Raw genomic sequence first — 20,749 nt, 5'->3', positions numbered from 1 at the left:
TGTGTTTGTTGTTGTGTGTTTCAGGTTGTGTGTGTTGTGTGTGTTTGTTGTTGTGTTGTGTGTTTCAGGTTGTGTGGTTTGTTGTTGTTTGTGTGTGTTGTTGTGTGTTTCAGTTGTTTGTGTGTTTGTTGTTGTGTGTGTGTTGTTGTGTGTTTCAGGTTGTGTGTTGTTGTTGTGTGTTTCAGGTTGTGTGTTTGTTTGTGTTTCAGGTTGTGTGTTTGTTGTTGTGTGTTTCAGTTGTTGTGTGTTGTGTGTGTTGTGTGTTTCAGTTGTTGTGTGTTTGTGTGTGTTGTGTGTTTCAGGTTGTTGTGTTTGTTGTTGTGTGTTTCAGGTTGTGTGTTTGTTGTTGTGTGTTTCAGGTTGTGTGTGTTGTTGTGTGTGTTTCAGTTGTGTGTGTTTGTTGTGTGTTTCAGGTGTGTGTTTGTTGTTGTGTGTTTCAGTGTTTTGTTGTGTTGTTGTGTGTGTGTGTGTTGTTGTGTGTTTCAGGTTTGTGTGTTTGTTGTTGTGTGTTTCAGGTTTTGTGTTTTGTTGTGTGTTTCAGGTTGTGTGTTGTGTGTTTCAGGTTGTTGTTGTGTGTTTCAGGTGTTTGTTGTTGTGTGTGTTTCAGTTGTGTGTGTTTGTTGTGTGTTGTTGTGTGTTTGTTGTTGTGTGTTTCAGGTGTGTGTGTTGTGTGTGTTTCAGGTTGTGTGTTGTGTGTTTCAGTTTGTGTGTTTGTTGTGTGTTGTGTGTTGTTGTTGTGTGTTTCAGTTGTGTGTGTTGTTGTTGTGTGTTGTGTTTGTTGTGTGTTTCAGTTGTTGTTGTGTGTTTCAGGTTGTTGTTGTGTGTGTTCAGGTTGTGTGTTGTGTGTTGTGTGTGTGTTGTTGTGTGTTTCAGTTGTGTGTTTGTGTGTTGTGTGTTGTGTTGTTTGTGTGTTTCAGTTGTTGTGTGTTTCAGGTTGTGTGTTTGTGTGTGTTTCAGGTTGTGTGTGTTGTGTGTTTCAGTGTGTTTGTGTGTGTGTTTGTTTGTTGTTGTGTGTTTCAGTTGTGTGTGTTGTGTGTGTCAGGTGTTGTTGTGTTGTGTGTTTCAGGTTGTGTTTGTTGTTGTGTGTTTCAGGTTGTGTGTTTGTTTGTGTGTTCTTGTGTGTTGTTGTGTGTTTCAGGTTGTGTGTGTGTGTGTTGTTGTGTGTTTCAGTTGTGTGTGTTGTGTGTTTCAGGTTGTGTGTTGTTGTGTGTTTCAGGTTTGTGTGTTGTGTGTTTCATGTGTGTTTGTTGTGTTTCAGTTGTGTGTGTTGTTGTTGTGTGTTTCAGTGTTGTGTGTGTTGTTGTGTGTTTCAGTTGTTGTGTGTTTGTTGTTGTGTGTGTTTCAGTGTTGTTGTTGTTGTGTGTTTCATGTGTGTGTTGTGTGTGTTTCAGGTTTGTGTTGTTGTGTGTTTCAGGTTGTGTGTGTTGTTGTTGTTGTGTTTCAGGTTGTGTGTTTGTTGTTGTGTGTTTCAGGTTGTGTGTTGTGTTGTTGTGTGTTTCAGGTGTGTGTTGTTTGTGTTGTGTGTTTCAGGTGTGTGTTGTTGTGTGTTTCAGTGTTGTGTGTTGTTGTGTGTTTCAGGTTGTGTGTTTGTGTTGTGTGTTTCAGGTTGTGTGTTTGTTGTGTGTGTTTCAGGTTGTGTGTTTTTGTTGTTTGTGTTTGTGTTGTTGTGTGTTTCATGTTTGTTGTGTGTTTGTTGTTGTGTGTTTCAGGTTGTGTGTTGTTGTGTGTGTTTCAGTTGTTGTGTGTTTTGTTGTTGTGTGTTTCAGGTTGTGTGTTTGTTGTGTGTTTCAGTTGTGTGTTTGTTTGTTGTGTGTTTCAGGTGTGTTTGTGTTGTTGTTGTTGTGTTTCAGGTTGTGTGTTGTTGTTTGTGTGTTTCAGGTTGTGTGTTGTTGTTGTTGTTGTGTTTGTTGTTGTGTGTGTTGTTGTTGTGTGTTTCAGGTGTGTGTGTTGTTGTTGTTGTGTGTTTCAGGTTGTGTGTTGTTGTTTGTGTTGTTTCAGTGTTTGTGTGTGTTGTTGTTGTGTGTTTGTTGTTGTGTGTTTGTGTTGTTGTGTGTTTCAGGTTGTGTGTTGTTGTTGTTGTGTGTTTCAGTGTTGTGTGTGTTTGTTGTTGTGTGTGTGTTCAGGTTGTGTTGTGGTGTGTTGTTGTTGTTGTGTTTGTTGTTTGTGTGTTGTGTTGTGTTGTGTGTTTCAGTGTTGTTGTGTTTTCAGTTGTTGTGTGTTTCAGGTTGTGTGTTTGTTGTTGTGTGTTTCAGGTTGTGTGTTTGTTGTTGTGTGTTTCAGGTTGTGTGTTGTTTGTTTGTTGTGTGTTTCAGTGTTGTGTGTGTTGTTGTTGTGTGTTTCAGTTGTGTTTGTTGTGTTTGTTGTTGTGTGTTTCAGGTTGTGTGTTTGTTGTGTGTGTGTTGGTTGTGTGTTTGTTTTGTTGTTGTGTGTTTCATGTTTGTGTGTTTGTTGTTGTGTTGTTTTGTTGTTGTGTGTTTTGTTGTTGTGTGTTTGTTGTTGTGTGTTGTTGTTGTGTGTTTCTGTTTGTGTGTTGTTTGTTGTGTGTTTGTTTGTTGTTGTGTGTTTCAGGTTTGTGTGTTTGTTGTTGTGTGTGTTGTTGTTGTGTGTTTCAGGTTGTGTGTTGTGTGTTGTGTGTTTCAGGTTGTGTGTTTGTTGTTTGTGGTGTGTGTTTGTTGTTGTGTGTTTCAGTTGTGTGTTTGTTGTTGTGTGTTTCGGTTGTGTTTGTTGTTGTTGTGTGTGTTGTGTGTGTGTTTCAGGTTGTGTTTGTGTTGTTGTTGTGTGTTTCAGGTTGTGTGTTTGTTGTTGTGTGTTTCAGGTTGTGTGTTTCATGTTTTGTGTGTTTTGTTGTTGTGTGTTTCAGGTTTGTGTTGTTTGTTGTTGTTGTGTGTTTCAGGTTGTGTGTTTGTTGTTGTGTGTTTCAGGTTGTGTGTTTGTTGTTGTGTGTTTCAGTTGTGTGTTGTTGTGTGTTTCAGTGTTGTGTGTTTGTGTGTTTTGTTGTTGTGTGTTTCAGGTTGTTGTGTTTTGTTGTTGTGTGTTTCAGGTTGTGTGTTTGTTGTTGTGTGTTTCAGGTTGTGTGTTTGTTGTTGTGTGTTTCAGGTTGTGTGTTCAGGTTGTGTGTTTCAGGTTGTGTGTTTGTTGTGTGTTTCAGGTTGTGTGTTTGTTGTTGTGTGTTTCAGGTTGTGTGTTGTTGTTGTGTGTTTCAGGTTGTGTGTTTTGTTGTTGTGTGTTTCAGGTTGTGTGTTTGTTGTTGTGTGTTTCAGGTTGTGTGTTTGTTGTTGTGTGTTTCAGGTGACCTGGAGGGGAAGGTGAAATGGCTGGATAATTATCAGAAGGTGAAGCAGCTCCGTGATGCTCTGGTGTGGCTGCCCGTGTGGGAGAGAGACAAACGCGCCGTCATCCCAGAGGTGAGCGAGGGAACTGCACTCTGGTCACTCTGGTCACTCTGGTCACTCTGGTCACTCTGGTCACTCTGGTCACTCTGGTCACTCTGGTCACTCTTTGATTCTGCGCTCTGTTTATATGGAAAAGCAGCTGTTGTTTTATGCCAGATGCTTTAATGCTGCACTGTGTAACTTTCTGGTTGGGGGTCCGTCTTCTTGTTTCTATGGATACGTCATTGCTCTGTCTGGAATGTTCCGCAGTGTGACATTAAACAGCTCTACTTTACGGTTATTCAATTACAGGTGGTTTTATAGCTCAAAAATACCTCGAAAAACAAAACATTCTGACTGTGAGCGGGGTTGTTTTTGCAAGTCTCAAGTCTTTGACCTCAAGTCCGAGTCAAGTCCTAAGTCGAGTCTCAAGTCTCGAGTCACTGGCTCATAAGTCCAAGTCGAATCTCGAGTCAATGGCTCATAAGTCCAAGTCGAGTCCAAGTCGAGTCTCGAGTCACTGGTCCAAGTCAAGTCAGTCACTGGCCATAAGTCCAAGTCCAAGTCGAGTCTCGAGTCACTGGCCCATAAGTCCAAGTCGAGTCTCGAGTCACTGGCCCATAAGTCCAAGTCGAGTCCAAGTCGAGTCCAAGTCGAGTCTCGAGTCACCGGCTCATAAGTCCAAGTCAAGTCCAAGTCGAGTCTTGAGTCACCGGCTCATAAGTCCAAGTCAAGTCCAAGTCGAGTCTCGAGTCACTGGCCCATAAGTCCAAGTCGAGTCCAAGTCAAGTCTTGAGTCACCGGCTCATAAATCCAAATCCAAGTCCAAGTCCAAGTCGAGTCTCGAGTCACCAGCTCATAAGTCCAAGTCCAAGTCGAGTCCAAGTCGAGTCTGGAGTCACTGGCTCATAAATCCAAGTCAAGTTCAAGTTATTTCAAGTCTTTAAACCAAAGTACCAAATACATCTTAGATTTGATCCATTTATATGAATTTTAAACTAAATTGTACTTATAAAGTCATGGTGTATTTATATATGAATATTTATATAAAAGTTGTAGAAATGCAAATTATTTCTTTTAAATGTTTTGACAAGATCTGAGTGTGAATCATTATGGTCAGAACAGAAGTGCTACAATTGTTTTGCCACGAAGGATCATGTTCTCTGTAGTTCCCCCTGTTTACTGTAAGTACTATATTGTACTGTGTTGTACTGTGTATTTACTGTAGTACTTCTGAGTATCACAGTACTTCAGTTTCATCCAAAGTAAGTTTGTTCCTGTAAAATGAATCACTGCGTTTATCAACTATAAAGAGAAAAGTATTCTCTAAAAACAGATATTTTTTAGGAGAAACATAAGTCACAGGCCTCAAGTCCGAGTCGAGTCCCAAGTCTTTGTCCATTTTATCAAGTCAAGTCTCAAGTCCTAAAAACAGTGACTCAAGTCTGACTCGAGTCCAAGTCCCGACCTCAGATCTGACCTGTCACTTGGTCTGGTTTGGTCTCCGTGAAGACAGAACGATTTAATGCCGTACTGTGGAACATTCCAGACAAAGCAAGAAAAGTTACACAATGCAGCTTTAATGTCTGACAGAAAGTATTGGAAACTTAAAGCGCACGTGACGGGTTTTCATGTTTTTGTGGTTCCTGGTTTGGTGGTGATGCCTGTGGTGAGTTTTTAATCATAGTTTTACATTAAGAAGCAGCAGTCAGAATTCCCACGGTCATGGAAATCCTGGAAAAGTCATGGAAATTGATTCTAGGCCTGGAAAAGTCATGGAAATTGACTTTAGGCCTGGAAAAGTAATGGAATTTTGAGTATCTCTTTCACGCAGCTCCAGTGTTCTGTTCAGTTCTCGTGAGTCTGTTCTGTTTTCTGTGTCTTTTGTTTAAAAGAGACGACAATAAATGCACTGACAGGATTTTAAATGTTCAAAAACTATAATCCCAAACCATAAGGTGAGTGGAAAGAGTTCACATTTCAGATTTAGAACTAAAAGTTTGATCAATTCTACACGTGTAGGAGCCGTAAAGTCATTGAAAAGTTCAGTTTTTTTCTGACAGATTGAACAGTTTTAAATAAATAAACTGTTGTCATCTGTTGCTATAAGTTTAATCAGAACTATTTTGCCACTTAATAATAATAAAAATAATACATAACACTTGTTTATCTCGTTTCTTGACTCTCGAAGACGCTTCTCTCAGTTCGTCTTTGGCTCTTGTTTACATTACTGTTGCTTCGGCACAGTCCTAGAATGCGAAAGTGAAAAAATGGCAGATGTCCAAAACAGTTTTTATTTTTAGATAACGTTTTGGCAAAAAGCCCACGTCAGAACAGAACAACAGAACAGATGTGGAATTACCTGCTTATGTCACGTCTGTGTCCAACCAGGAAATCAAACAAACGCACTTAGCAAGAAATTTAATTAAATCTTAAACTTGTTCATTGTGTTTAGTGACAGAAGCGACTTGACCTGTGAAGCACACTTTGTGTTTGTGTTTGAGTCTGTTGCGTGTGTTGCGTTTGAGTCTGTTGTTTGCGTGCGTTGCGTTTGTGTTTGCGTCTGTTGCGTGTGTTGCGTTTGAGTCTGTTGTTTGCGTGTGCGTCTGTGTTTGCGTGTGTTGCGTTTGCGTGTGTTGAGCTTGTGTTTGCATCTGTTGCGTTTGCGTCTGTTATGTTTGAGTCTGTTGCGTTTGCGTCTGTTGTGTTTGAGTCTGTTGTGTTTGCGTCTGTTGCGTTTGTGTTTGCGTCTGTTGCGTTTGTGTCTGTTGCGTTTGAGTCTGTTGCGCGTGTTGCGTTTGCGTCTGTTGTGTTTGCGTCTGTTGCGTTTGTGTTTGCATCTGTTGCGTGTGTTGTGTTTGCATCTGTTGCGTTTGCGTCTGTTGCGTTTGAGTCTGTGTGTGTTGCGTTTGCCTCTGTTGTTTGCGTCTGTTGCATTTGTGTTTGCGTGTGTTGCGTTTGTGTGTGTTGTGATGTTGCGTTTGCATCTGTTGCGTTGTTCTGTTTGAGTTTGTTGCGTTTGTGTCTGTTGCGTTTGCGTCTGTTGCGTTTGTGTCTGTTGCGTTTGCGTCTGTTGCGTTTGCGTCTGTTGCGTTTGCGTCTGTTGCGTTTGCGTCTGTTGCGTTTGCGTGTGTTGCGTTTGCGTGTGTTGTTTGAGTCTGTTGTGTTAACGTGTGTTGTTTGAGTCTGTTGCGTTTGCGTGTGTTGTGTTTGCGTGTGTTGTTTGCGTGTGTTGTGTTTGCGTGTGTTGTTTGAGTCTGTTGTGTTAACGTGTGTTGTTTGAGTCTGTTGCGTTTGCGTGTGTTGTGTTTGCGTGTGTTGTTTGCGTGTGTTGTGTTTGCGTGTGTTGTTTGCGTGTGTTGTGTTTGCGTGTGTTGTTTGAGTCTGTTGCGTTTGCGTGTGTTGCGTTTGCGTGTGTTGTTTGCGTGTGTTGTTGCGTGTTGTTTTGCGTGTGTGTGTTTGCGTGTGTTGTTGCGTGTGTTGTTTGCGTGTTGTTTGCGTGTGTGTGTTTGCGTGTTTGTTTCGTGTGTTGTTTGCGTGTGTTGCGTTTGCGTGTGTTGTTTGCGTGTGTTGTTTGCGTGTGTTGTGTTTGCGTGTGTTGTTTGCGTGTGTTGCGTTTGCGTGTGTTGTGTTTGCGTGTGTTGTTTGAGTCTGTTGTGTTAACGTGTGTTGTTTGAGTCTGTTTGCTGTTGCGTTTGCGTGTTGTTGTTTGAGTCTGTTGTGTTAACGTGTGTTGTTTGAGTCTGTTGTGTTAACGTGTGTTGTTTGAGTCTGTTGCGTTTGCGTGTGTTGTGTTTGCGTGTGTTTGTTTGCGTGTGTTGTTTGCGTGTGTTGCGTTTGCGTGTGTTGTGTTTGCGTGTGTTGTTTGTGTCTGTTGCGTTTGCGTGTGTTGCGTTTGCGTCTGTTCTGTTTGTGTCTGTTGTTTGTGTCTGTTGTTTGTGTCTGTTGCGTTTGCGTCTGTTGCGTTTGCCTCTCTTCTGTTTGTGTCTGTTGCTTGTGTCTGTTGCGTTTGTGTCTGTTGTTTGTGTCTGTTGCGATTGTGTTTGCATCTGTTGTGTTTGTGTTTGCGTCTGTGTTTGCGTGTGTTGCGTTTGCGTGTGTTGCGTTTGCGTCTGTTGCGTTTGCGTCTGTTCTGTTTGCGTCTGTTGTTTGTGTCTGTTGTTTGTGTCTGTTGTGTTTGCGTCTGTTGCGTTTGCGTCTGTTGCGTTTGCGTCTGTTGCGTTTGCCTCTCTTCTGTTTGTGTCTGTTGCTTGTGTCTGTTGTTTGTGTCTGTTGTTTTTTGCGTCTGTTCTGATCTGATTTGTCTCTTTTACAGAATCTCAAACATCTGCTGAAGGCCGTCACTCTGGAGAACCTCATTTCTCATCGCAGCCTCCTGTTCGAAGGCCGACTGGTGCTGACAGGTGAGCACCTGCTGGACTCAGGGTTCGGGTTAGATCAGGGGTGTCAAACATACGGCCCGGGGGCTGGATCCGGCCCTCCAAGACCTTTAATCTGGCCCTCGGCTGATTTTCTGCTAACATATTTTTATTATATTTTCTATTAAAATCTTGTTAATTTTGCGCGGTGCTGAGCAGAACAGCGTCTCCAGCGTCTCTGTACGTGGCCCCTCCCACCAGAGCAGCACAAATGAAGACTTGTCTCTTTCCAAACGCTCTTAAAGGACGATCGTTTTGACTGTTGACCGTGACACCCTCATCAGAAAAATGTCCAACATGAGAAAAGTGGAGCTGAGTGCAGGATTTTACAACAAAAATTGACTTATTCCTGTTTACAGACAAGTTCATGTTAAAACTTTGTGTTGAAATTGTATTTTTCTTAAAGTTTCAGGTTGTTCATAATATTATAATATTTAGTAAAAGAATTATATGACATGAGTTTTCTGCTCCGGACACTTTGGGGTCAGAGTCGGTTGGACACGACCCCCGGACTAAAATGAGTTTGACACCCCTGGGTTAGATAGTACGCTCCGGAGGGACGGCCTGCTGTTGTTGGTCAAAAAGTGTTAAAGTTTTGGAGCACGGTTGAGGTTAAAGTTCTTCTGTTCATGTTACAATCTGGTGTTTTGGTTCAAGACGATTTGTCCAGTCAGAAGCAGATTGAGCCTCACGTGACTCTTTCAGTTGAGTTGCTGGTTCAAAGCTGAAATCCAGTTGGTTTAAAAATAAAATGTCTCCCTAAACCCCAGCACCTGCAGCAGTCCTGAGTCAGTGCTAGTGCAGCCTCTGCAGCTCAGGGAGGGACCTGTGGAGGTTCTGAGCTTCACATGACGCCTGAACATAAACTGAGAATAAAGAGACAAACTTGGACGTGTCTTTATCTGCAGGTTTTGGCTCAGGGAAGTTGTGATTGTAATACCTTTTTAAACCAGTAGGGGGCTGCTGTTCCTTTACCTGACACGTGTCTCCAGGAGTTTTTCATGATCAGATCTTTTACTCTAAACACACAACACGAGTCATAATCAGATTATCAGAGTTTATCTGAATCCTGGAGTTTGTGATCGTCTCCAGTGAAGCGTCTCCTCCGTCTGCGTCACTTCTTCTTGCTGCTGAAGCGTCCGGACGTGTTATCAGGTTCACGAGGAGGAGGAGGAGGAGGAGGAGCCTCAGGGGGCAGAGCAGTTTGGACTTTCCTGTAATAAATCAAATGATTAATTAGTAACTGCGTTTTGTGTTTGTCTTTATGAGAGATAAACTCAAGCACTTTAATAAGGACACTTCAGTGCACCAGATCAAATCTATATTGAACAAAAGGTTTATTAAGAACGAGTCGGGCTTAAAAACAGATTTATGAGATGGATAAATAGATTGAGACTTTATTAGAGTAACCAGACGTCTCTTTTACCTGGGACAGTCCCAGTTTTGAGCCTGTGTCCCCTGTCCAAGCAGATTTATTTTAAAAAACAGTGATTTGTCCAAGTTTTATACAAAAAATTTAACAAGTGTCTCTATTTTTGACCAGTCTGATCCCTGCCCACAGTAAAAAAGAGACATAAACTGACATTTGTTTCGGTAAAATACAGAAAAGCTGCTTAAAAATGACAAAAACACAAAGAAAATGTGACTATACTGACTCATGCTTGCTAATATTGATCCAAACTGTGACAGATGCCTCCAGTTTCCAGCAACTTCTGGACTGATGTGTTAAATATTTTATCACAAATCATCTGTTTTGTTTGAGGAGGTTTGTAACTCACGTAAAAAAAATAAACACTCGCGGAGATCCAGATCCATTTATCAATTTAAAGAACAAAAAAAAATAAAATAATATTCTCGATGGTTGACTTTCTTTTTGATATAGGCGAGTTTCATTGTTGACAAAAGCGCGCGTTTCATGCTGGGAATTATTTTGGTCTGCGGCAAGAAACACTAATTCAACATGACGGACGGAGCGAGAAAGCACGTAAAGGGTATTGATCCCGGTTATTTATCCACTCTAACAGCAGAGGACCCAAGACCATTTGACCAGAAATTGATAAACATCAATGGACGACAAATCACCCTTTTCAACCCCGACAGAGCCTGGACCAAACCAAATTTCTGGTCAGAATCTCCAACTACCTGGACAAATATTCACTTGGGCGACATCCACAATGACTTGGTGGAAACTCCTGGGCCATTCACAGCAGAAAAGATGAAAACCTCCAAGAGTCTGGATGTGTTGTTGAACTTGTTGGAGTCCACGGTTTGTTAGGATCTTCTACGTTTGCTCTGCGGATGTTTGAAAGTCGTTTAATTCACCGTTAGTGGTTCTTTTCACTCAGAATACGAAAAAGACATTTTCCTTCTTCCTGTGCTTCTATTTGTGCATCTGATAATGCAGCAGGAATTTACCATTATCGGGGATAAATACGCGAGGTTACACACTGTGTTTGACGCTACCGTGTTTCTTGCCTCTGACCAAAATATTTCCCAGCAGCAACGCGGGCTTTTAATAACAATGACGTCAGCTGAAACTCGTCTATCGTGTGGTCACAAAATAGTATCTTCTCCTCCTGCTGCTACAGGTGACAAGATCTACCTGACTGCAGGAGGAAAGGAGGGGAGAGGAGATCAAGATCACCAAGAATAGAAATTCTATCATAAAGAAAAATCCTGCTTAATATTATATAAACTGGCTGCAACATTCCGGCCCCTAATCGTTGTAGCAAAACAATTACCATATTTTAACAGTAGACGGAGCCATAAAATCTTAAATTCAAGTTAAATAAAAAAATAACCAGTATTATCATTATCATATATAATTTTAAACCAATTTAAGCCAACCAGAAGATCTTAAGTTTCTTAAATTCAACTAATAGTTCAAAGTTCTTGTTTTTGTCTTTTAATTTCTTAAGTAAATATAAACTGGCTCCGACATCATCTCTGCTCTGTTTGGTTGTTACACTTGAACCGTCTACGCCAAAGTATCAAAAAAATCTCAATTAAAACTCTCCTTATTCTTCTTAAATGGACGTCTCCTGCTCCACCCAGAGTCGACGCTCGGATTAGAGACTTTCTGTATTTTGTGAACTGAGAAAAAGTCAGATGTCGTCTCGGGGGGAAAACATGGGTTCAATTTTTTCAGTTTGTTGAGTCATTTAATTGTTTTTCACTCTTGTCTTTGATTCCTGTCTCACTCTTTTTTCAATCTGGTACATGTTTATTGTGAGTAGGTGACCTGGTAGTGTGTTTTTTTTTGTGTGTGTGGGTGTCTGTTTTACTCAGCTTTTTGTCTTTATTTAAATCCTGTCAATGCAGATATTTGGAAATTTGTTATTAACTAAAGTTTGGAAGAAAAATAAATAAATAATGAAAAGGCCGAGCACAGAACAATTTTCCTTAATTACTCACATAATTCACTACTTTTTTATTACCAACCACTTCGAATTGGAGGTGTCCCAGTTTTTTTTTAAATGTATTATTATTTTATTTATTTTTTTTTTTAATAATTTGTCAAGTTTGAGGGATTGGATACCCAGCACATCCACAAAAATACAGACTTAACTAAACACGCATACAAAAAATAAATAAATAATTTAAAAAATAAAATAATAATAATTGAGTTTTTGATTCTGAAAATTTGTTCTCACTAAACTTTATTGCTCCCAAAGTAAATTCAAAATGATTCACTGAAGGAGTTGAGGTTTGGCGTTCGGTGACGTAACAGTGACTAAGCCTGAATCATTCTTCATAAATGATTTGCTCACTTAAGTATTTTTTATTGCTACCAAAAGATTTATCGATCAGAAACGGTTAAATGTGTAAGAATGTTTGATTTTTTTTTTTTCTTGTAAATGTTTGACTTTCGTAACAAATCTTTGTCTCACTCCAGAAAACACGAAGCTCCTCGACGTTTACCTGTTCCTGTTCGACGAATTTCTCCTCATCACAAAAATCAAGAGAAGCAAAAAGGTATTTTCTTGAGTGATTCTCGTCTGTTCAGATCCTTCGGTGGTTTTCAGATTCCAGAGTGTGATAACGTCAAACTCACAGACGGGGGCAGGACACAGTTTGATTACGTCACAGTTCTTCATCGGGATGGGACGAGATCTGTTCCCTCGAGACTCCGCGCACACGAGAAAATCAGTCTGACGATTTGAGATTTGATCCTGTCTTTACATTTGGTATCTGGCCTCGCTCAGGCTCTGGAAATTTGCGTGATTTTGAGCAGCTGTAGCAGAAGACTCCTCCACAGAGACACGAAAACTTTAAACTCTGTTACAGTTTTGAATTCGTCGTGATCAGACCAGAGGAGCAGATACTAGGGTTGGGCTTTATCCAGATTTTGATACCGTGAAAGCATCTCAGGATTGTACCGGGGCATACAGTTTTACCTCGGGCCGGGTATCATTCAGAATTTGCCGATACGATACATATCGCGATACATAGGCCACAATACGATACATATTTCGATACAGTGAGCGTACGATTCGATATAATTCAATACGATATATTTCAAATCAGTTCGATACGGTCCAATAAAAAAATAATGTCTAAATCATGGCTGTGATACTAAAAGTTCTTTGTTAAACCACTTCTTGGGCAAAGTTCAAATGAAACAAACATTTTGATCAGCAAAACAGTGAAAATGTCAAATGTGTCGCATAAACAAGTTTCCTTCCACTAAACCACAGGTGTCAAACATAAGGCCCGGGGGCCAGATCCGGCCCTCCAAGACCTTTAATGTGGCCCTTGGGTGATTTTCTACTAAAATATTTAAAATGTTGAAATTGAGTTCATCAATTCAAAAAGATTTCTGTAATAGATTTGCGTTTTTCTGTACAAATATTTGAACTTATTGTTATTTTTGGGGTTTATATGACATGAGTTTTCTGATCCGGCCCCTTTGGGATCAAAGTCGGTTGGACACGGCCCCGGACCAAAATGAGTTTGACACTCCTGCACTAAACAATCAACAAAACTGTAGCTGTAACAAAATAATTTAGTAAAATATACCAAAAAAATTAATCTTGGTGATATGTCGATACAGCAGCCCACGATATCGATATTGTATCATCACATTAAACGATACGATATTTCAATATTTCAGCACACCCCTAGTATTACCGTATTACCAAAATGTTTTAGTACGACTTTGGTAAACTTTGAAGCCTCACCGCTGTACAGTCTGTGTGTGAGATCTGCAGATTTAAGTTACGCATCCAAAAGTTGTAGTTTTTACGCTCGTGTAGGACGAAGTACACGTGCAGTGGAGCCAGGCCCATAATCTCTGAAAAGTTAAAACACGAACCGTCTCCAACACGACACAGAACAGACTCACGATCAGCCGGAACTGATAATGAAACTGAGACCGTTGCTATTTTTTGATACCGCAGTATATTGTAACACCGTATTACCGCCCAACCCTAGCAGATACAGTTTAGTCGAATCATTTAAATAATAAAAATGAAGTTTAATAACATATTGTAGACTAAGGCTGTGCAATGAATCGAATTTTCATCACGATTTCGATTTGTGTCAGTCTGCAAACTCATATAATCAAGTTGAAACGATTTACGTGCCGGTGAAAGTGAAGACCGGAACCGTAGTTTTGCAAAGAATCATGTGGTGCGTCCGCAAGCGCAGCAGGACTCACGTCTGTCTCACTATTTAACAGATATTTCTGCCGCTGGACTTATTTTCTCCGCTAAAGCGCGACATGTAAACAAACAACGTCGTGTGCGGAACATAAAACCCAGAGCACAATCCTGTCTGAACCCGGCACGGTTCTAAAGTCGCACTAAAGCTTCAAAAAGTTCATTTTGGGATATTTTTTATATAAATATAGAGATTGTAGAGCAGCAGGATATATAGTTTATTTTGGATACATTTATGTTTTTCTACGTCTTGCTTCATGTTCAAAGTTTATTTTATTCAATTTATGTTTTATACATTACAAAACTGATCAAAGGTTTATATTTGGAGCCGATAATTATTTTAAATTGAAAAGTTTTGCGTAAATTATCAAAAACAAACTGTTTGTTTTTAGAGAGAGAAATGCTGAATAAATGCATTGTGTAACTACAAAATAATCGTTTGAATAATCGTGATTTCAATATTGACCAAAATAATGGTGATAATGATTTGGGGATTTTGGGAAATGGTGTTTAAAGCGTTAAGGTTGTTTAATGCGTCAAAACTATATGATGAAAATGACTTAATATGTCGACAGTTATAAAAATGACAAAATAAACTCATTCACAACACAATATCTAAAGAAACCAATTAAAAATCATGAGATTAAAAGTCTGAATTGATCCCATTATTCTTCAAAATGTCGTCTTGTGAAAATTTAAATTTATAATTTTGTCATTTTGAGTGAATGGATACTCGGCACATTCATAACAAAATAGACACAACAAAATAAAAGACTAACACACATACAAAAAAAAAAAAAAAAAAGCAACAACAAAAGAACAAAGTAAAAAAAGTAGTAAAAGTTAAAAAAAAAAAATAAAAAAGAGAAGAAAGAAGAAAAAAAGGCCGTTGGGCGTTTGCATGTGAGTTTTTACATTTTGGAGCTGACAAATCAAAGTTGCATTTACGCATTTTCTTTTTTTCATCTCGTGAAAATTGTCTCGTCCCGTCCCGAGTTCTTTAACACGAAACCTCCAAAAGTTAAATTCACAAATGTTGAACGTGATCATTTCTCTGCGGGACCAGAGCCAAGATCTCGCTCTTCTACTCCACAATTCTGCATTTGAACATTTTTAATTTGAGCTGCTTCCGTCTGTGTTTAATCTGATGGGCCTGGAGAAGCTTGGGACGTTCTGATGTTCTCATGTCCTGACCTTCTGATGTTGTGAGATTATGATGTTCTGACGTTGTGATGTTCTGACCTTCTGACCCTGTGATCTTTTGACGTTCTGATGTTGTGATGTTGTGATGTTCTGACATTCTGAAGTTCTGATGTTCTCATGTCCTGACCCTGTGATGTTCTGATGTTCTCATGTCCTGACCCTGTGACGTTCTGATGTTCTGAATGTTCTGATGTTCTCATGTCCTCATGTCCTGACCTTGTGACGTTCTGATGTTCTGATGTTCTGATGTCTCATGTCCTGACCCTGTGATGTTCTGATATTCTGAAGTTCTGATGTTCTGATGTTCTCATGTCCTGACCCTGTGATGTTCCCTGACCTGTGTTTGTGGCTCTGCTCCGTCCAGAGGTCCATCGAGCAGAACCCTCTGAGGCTGCCCCAGAACCAGGAGCTGGAGCATCTTCTGAAGGACGGCTGGACCTTCACGGTGGTGGACCAGCCCGTGTCTCTGGACCGACTCCAGCTCAAGAACATCGACCAGCTCAACGCCTCCAGTGAGATCTTTAGACTCCTCATCTCCATTATTACAAACCACTACTCACTACTCTTTAAAGCTGCACTGCGTAACATTTCTGGTGGAGACTCCGCCACCTGATATCTCCATGGAAATGTTCTTGCTTTGTCTAGAATGTTCCACAGTATAGATTAAACCTGTCCGTCACGAGAGATGCAGCACTACGCGACATTACACGAGGAATTATTGTATTTTTGAGCAACACAAACAGCTGTAATGAATATGTAAAAGTTTAAAGTCACACCACGGAACATTCCAGGTAAAACAACGATCCACGTACCATTGGTTATTTTGGATTTCAATAAAGAACGAAAAACTATAAAATGGGAAAAACAGTTTGAAATAGTCACAGTGACAATGTTTTTGATTGATGGTTATTTGAATTTTTTTTTTGATTTTCTTTAGATTTAGACAAACTTTATTGATCCACAAGGGAAATGATTTGGACACAGGAGTCACACATCACAATAAAATATAATAACAAAAAGAGAAAAAATATAAATGGTGATTCTAAATAAGCAGCAGAGACAATTGTCAAAATAAACTTTAAACTAAATATTAGAAATAGAGATCGAAATCATTTTTTTGTTTGACACTAAAACTGAAAAAAATGAAAAATGAAATCAACTGTTTTCCCATTTTCTTGTTTTTCTTTCTTTATTGAAATTCAAAAGAGCCGTTGTTTCGCCTGGAATGTTCCATGGTTTGACTTTAAACTTACACATATTCATTACAGGTGTTTGTGTTGCTCAAATATACAATCATTCCTTCTGTAGTGTAGATCACTGCTGCCGCTCTCTCTCTCTCTCTCTCCTGATAAACAGGTTTAATCTAAACAATCACATCTCCATGGAGACGAGCAGGTACAAAAGTTCCGCAGTGCATTATTTTCTGATCTCTGGAGTTGTGTTTTGTTTCTTTCACACATGTTTAACACACAAACCTGCAGATACACACTGAGTTCTGACAGTTCAAACAGAAAACACTCTGTTCCACCTTGTGATGTCACGTGGTAATTAATACAGGAAGTGCTCCACTGTGGGTTTTTTTTTGGTTTATTTATTTATTTATTTTATTGTTTTATTGCCACAAATCAATTCACATCAACAGTGTCCTGAAACCAGGCCCTCACACAATTTACATATTTACCCTTTTTTCAAAAATTAAATAAATAAATAAAAATAAATATAAAAAAATATAATAAATTAGATAAAATTTAAATACATAAAATTAAAGTAAAAAAAAAAAAAAGTTAAATAAAATTAAAACACATAAAATAAAATAAAAATACATAGAATGTAATTAAATAAAAAATACAATTAAAATACATAAAATACCTTCACTAGAATCAACTGGATGATTTTTTTTTTTCAGCCCTGGAATTGCTCAACTCTACTGAACTTAATGCAAAAAAAAAAAAAAAAAAAAGGAGCTGTTCACTTGCAAACTTCTGCTTCATGACATCACAAGGTGGAACAGAGCGTTTGGAGTTTTGTAGATGTAGACAGACTCATAATAAAGAAACAAAACACAAGTCCAGGTCTGTTTTTGAGGAGGGAACAACATTTTAACATGATTTGAAGTGTGTAATATGGAGCCTTTAACAACTTTTTTCATGATCTCAAAGCTTCTAATATTTCCAGAGTGATTAAAAGTTGATTTTATTTTGTTTTTGTTTGTTTTTCCAGCGTCGGGTTTGCCTCACTCGTTTATCATCATGCACCAGAACCGGTACCAGCAGTGTATCGGAGCCTTCATCCTGCAGGCTCCTTCTGAAACGGCAAAAGTAAGACGACGTTTTCACACTTTTTTGTACTTTTATCTTTTTACAAACACTGGGATCAGGTGACATCACAACATTCTACTGACAGTTTTCAGATTTTGTAAAACATGAAACACTACAATACAAAAAAAAACAAAAAAAAAACACAAAAATTGGTTAAAACTGACCTGTTTATAACCCTTGGCTTTTAGGATGTATAGTGTCATATATTTTGCTAAAAAAAAAAAGTGTTTGGCTAAAAGTTTTGTGACCAGTGTACTTCAGGAGACTCATAATTATTTTGTTGATTTAAATAAAGGCCTTTTAATTATACGTTTTCTCAACACATAATTAATTTGAAACCGCGTAATAAACAGGTGTGGGTTAATGTTTTTCTTCTTCCCGCTCCTTTTTGAGAACTTTTTCTTTTGTTTACAGTGTAGATGTAGTTTGTATATGATGATTTTTTTTCTCTCTTGGCGCAAACTCAAAATAAAAAACACGACTCAGTCACTCAGTTGAAGATTGTGATGTCATACTCCCAGAAAAAGGTTCTCCAGCCTTTTTCCTCTGGTGAGCTTCATTTACCAAACAAAATACTAGAGAACTACTCATTTTAGTGTTTGCAAGAAATTTACATATAAAAGTCACTGCAAGCACATAAACCATAAACCATTATCCATTTATTAGTAAGTAGTATTATTAACCACAAAGTTGGGTTATAAAATGATGGTCTCAGGTGTCTGCACTGCCCCCTGTGGCTCAGAGACGTTACAGCGGCTCGGTTTGTGTTGGAGTCTCCACGGTCCAGCTCCAAACTACATCTGTGACATGTTAGAGCCGCATGAAACAGAATCAGTGTGTCATTCGTTCATTAGTTTTTCAATATAAAACCAAAAATAAGAAAATGAAAAACAACAGTTTTCTTCATTATTTGTCTCCAAAACCAAAATAAAAAAACGGATAACGATTCGTTTTTTCAGTTTTCGATTTTGTGTTTAAATGAAAAATGGAAAAAACGGATAACGACCGTTTCCCGTTTACGTGACTTCTGTGACTGTGATGCTGAACTTTTGCACCGGGTACGGACTGAACCAGGACTGATCCAGGTCCGATCCAGGTCCAGGACCAGAGCGGGACCAGAGCCGAACTGAGACCGGAACTGAGACCGGAACTGAGACCGGAACTGAGACCGGGACCAGAGCGGAAATGAGACCGAGACCAGTGGTCCGAGTGGTTCCGTGTCATCGTCTGTGCGCTGGTTCCGTGCGGGGAAAGTGAGAATGTTCTGTGGACTACAGGTCTGGTCCTCCGCACTCAAGAACCGTGGCTGGTTCCGAGGTGGAGCAAAGCCTCCGACTGACGCTTTCACACCAACGAAGCTTTTGGTTCAAATGGACCAGGTTCGGGACCAGACCGGGACCAGAGCGGGACTGAGACTGAGACAAGACCAGGACCAGACTGGAGGCTCAGAGCCCACAGCAGGGCCGGAGCTCAAAGCTGAGGCTCAGACCCTGCAGAGGTTCAGAGTCAAAGCTTGGAGTCCGCCCTGGTCCCGGTCTGGTCCCGGTCTCAGTCCGGACCTGGATCGGACCTGGATCAGTCCTGGTTCAGTCCGTACGCGGTGCAAAAGTTCGGCATCGCAGTCACAAAAGTCACGTAAACGGGGAAACGGCCGTTATCTGTTTTTTCCATTTTTCATTTAAACACAAAATCGAAAACTGAAAAGTCGAATCGTTATCTGTTTTTTCATTTTGGTTTTGGAGACAAATAATGAAGAAAACTGTTGTTTTTTCATTTTCTTATTTTTGATTTTATATTGAAAAACAAATGAACGAATGATACACAGATTAAACATCTGCACTGTGAGGAGTTCAGGGACCAGACTCCTGATGTAGTCCTGGTTTAGTCCTGGTTTAGTCCTGGTTTAGTCCTGGTTTAGACCTGGTTTAGTCCTGGTTTAGTCCTGGTTTAGTCCTGGTTTAGTCCTGGTTTAGACCTGGTTTAGACCTGGTTTAGACTCGGGCTCCTGCTGGTGCTCAGTCAGAGTTTCAGCTGCAGCTCAAACCTGGAACAGACTGAAGATGTGACACAGACTTTAGACTCTGACTCTGTTTAAATCCAGACTCAGAACTGTTCTGTTCAGCTGCTTATGTTTCCACGGAGACCAGCAGGTAGCACATTACAGGTCAGATCTGTGGAGAGGCCAGTGCAGCACAGTGAGGATAGTGTTTTTTAATCCAATCTGATCCACTTTTCCAAAGTGCTGCACAAATATATAGTAAGAACAACAATAGAAGTTTTAACAGTATAATTTAGTGATATAATCACCTGAAATTGAACAAAGCAGGATCGAAAAGTGAGAATAGAAATAAAAATAAATATAGAAAAAAATAATAAAAGAAATAGAAAAAAAAAAAAAAAAGAATATAAGCAGTTTCTTTGCTTTATTATTAATAATAAAGCAAAGAAATTTCTGATAATAAGAATTTATAATATTTAGTAATTAATACGTGAATAATAATACATAAATAAAAATGTATAATTAAAATAAAAATGGAAAATAATGTAAAATAGAACAAAAATATATAATACTAATAAATAAATAACAATAAAATAATATAATAAAAAAAATAAGAATAATACAATAATAATAAAAAATAAATAAAATAGAATAAAATGCATAATAATAATAATAAAATAAATATAATTAAAAATAAAAATAGGAAATAATAATAGATATATATCTATAGATAATATATCTAATATATAGATATATAATCTATATCTATATCTATATATATATAATATAAATGAAAATGGGATACAGTGGAACATCCCGAGAGACAACCAGGTGGTGGATCCTGTACCAGAAAAGTTACATAATGCGCCTTTACATCTCACAAGAATCTCTTTTGTGTGACAGAGGAGCTTGAAGAGTTTTTAAGAGTGAACCTGTTGTGTTTGGTGTTCGCAGAGAGCCTGGATGTCAAAGATCGAGGAGGCGGTGACGACTCTGCTGAAGCAGGACTCTCAGCAGCCGCGACTCAAGAGCGCCCCCCTGTGGCTCGAGTCTTCACAGATCTGATCCTCAAAGCCATTTTCTGTCCCCGTGCACTTGGACGTCTCGTCTCTGCGGACGTCCTCACTGACTCTTTTAGTTTTGTACAGTGTCTTTGGCCTCCGGGCGGCTGCTGCGTCGTCAACAATAAATGTCATTATTTAGAAAACGACGCTGGTTTTTCTTCACACGGGACAAAAAGTCTGATGAAACGGGAAAGATCTGAGTTTTGGAGAATGTTAAAAGTGTTTAACTGTGTCATTTTTTTAGTTGGGAGGGTCTGTCACCTGCTTGTTTCTATGGAGACATCATTGCTCTGCCTTGAATGTTCCGCAGTGTGACTTTAAACAGCTCGACTTTACATTTATTCAGTTACACGTGGATTTAAAACTCAAAAATACAGAGAAAAACAGACATTCTGACTGTGAGCGGAGTCGCCTCTCCACAGATCTGACCTGGAACTTCTGGTTTGGTCTCCGTGAAGATAGAAAAGTTTAATGCCAGAGTATAAACCAGGAACCATCTAAACCAGGACTAAACCAAAACCAGGACTAAACCAGGACTAAAAACTAAACCAGGAACTAAACCAGGACTAAACCAGGACTAAACCAGGAACTAAACCAGGACTAAACCAGGACTAAACCTCAAAATTACCTAGAAAAACAAATATTCTGACAGTGAGTGGGGTCGCCTCTCCACAGATCTGATCTGTGACTTGGTCTGGTTTGGTTCATTGAAATTT

General features: G+C 39.3%; 1 protein-coding gene across 1 annotated transcript in view; it reads left to right on the top strand.

Annotated features, from left to right (window-relative positions):
- Positions 1-20,122, top strand: part of LOC110165608 (pleckstrin homology domain-containing family G member 7-like) — a 47,664-nt gene extending 27,542 nt beyond the window's left edge. Inside the window, exons 7-12 of the mRNA XM_055155928.1 lie at positions 3,289-3,404; positions 7,687-7,774; positions 11,685-11,764; positions 15,017-15,164; positions 16,873-16,970; positions 19,924-20,122. Of these exons, the coding sequence (XP_055011903.1) occupies positions 3,289-3,404; positions 7,687-7,774; positions 11,685-11,764; positions 15,017-15,164; positions 16,873-16,970; positions 19,924-20,034 (641 nt within the window). The 3' untranslated portion in view covers positions 20,035-20,122. The remainder of the gene's footprint in view (positions 1-3,288; positions 3,405-7,686; positions 7,775-11,684; positions 11,765-15,016; positions 15,165-16,872; positions 16,971-19,923) is intronic.
- The last annotated feature ends 627 nt before the right edge of the window (positions 20,123-20,749 follow it).

The sequence above is a fragment of the Boleophthalmus pectinirostris genome, unplaced genomic scaffold (genome assembly GCF_026225935.1).
Source record: "Boleophthalmus pectinirostris isolate CB_2022bp ecotype Guang Dong unplaced genomic scaffold, ASM2622593v1 HiC_scaffold_2, whole genome shotgun sequence".
In the NCBI taxonomy this organism is placed as follows: Eukaryota; Metazoa; Chordata; class Actinopteri; order Gobiiformes; family Gobiidae; genus Boleophthalmus; species Boleophthalmus pectinirostris.
Note: the sequence above shows the minus strand (reverse complement) of the source record. Positions and strands in the feature narration are given on the sequence as shown.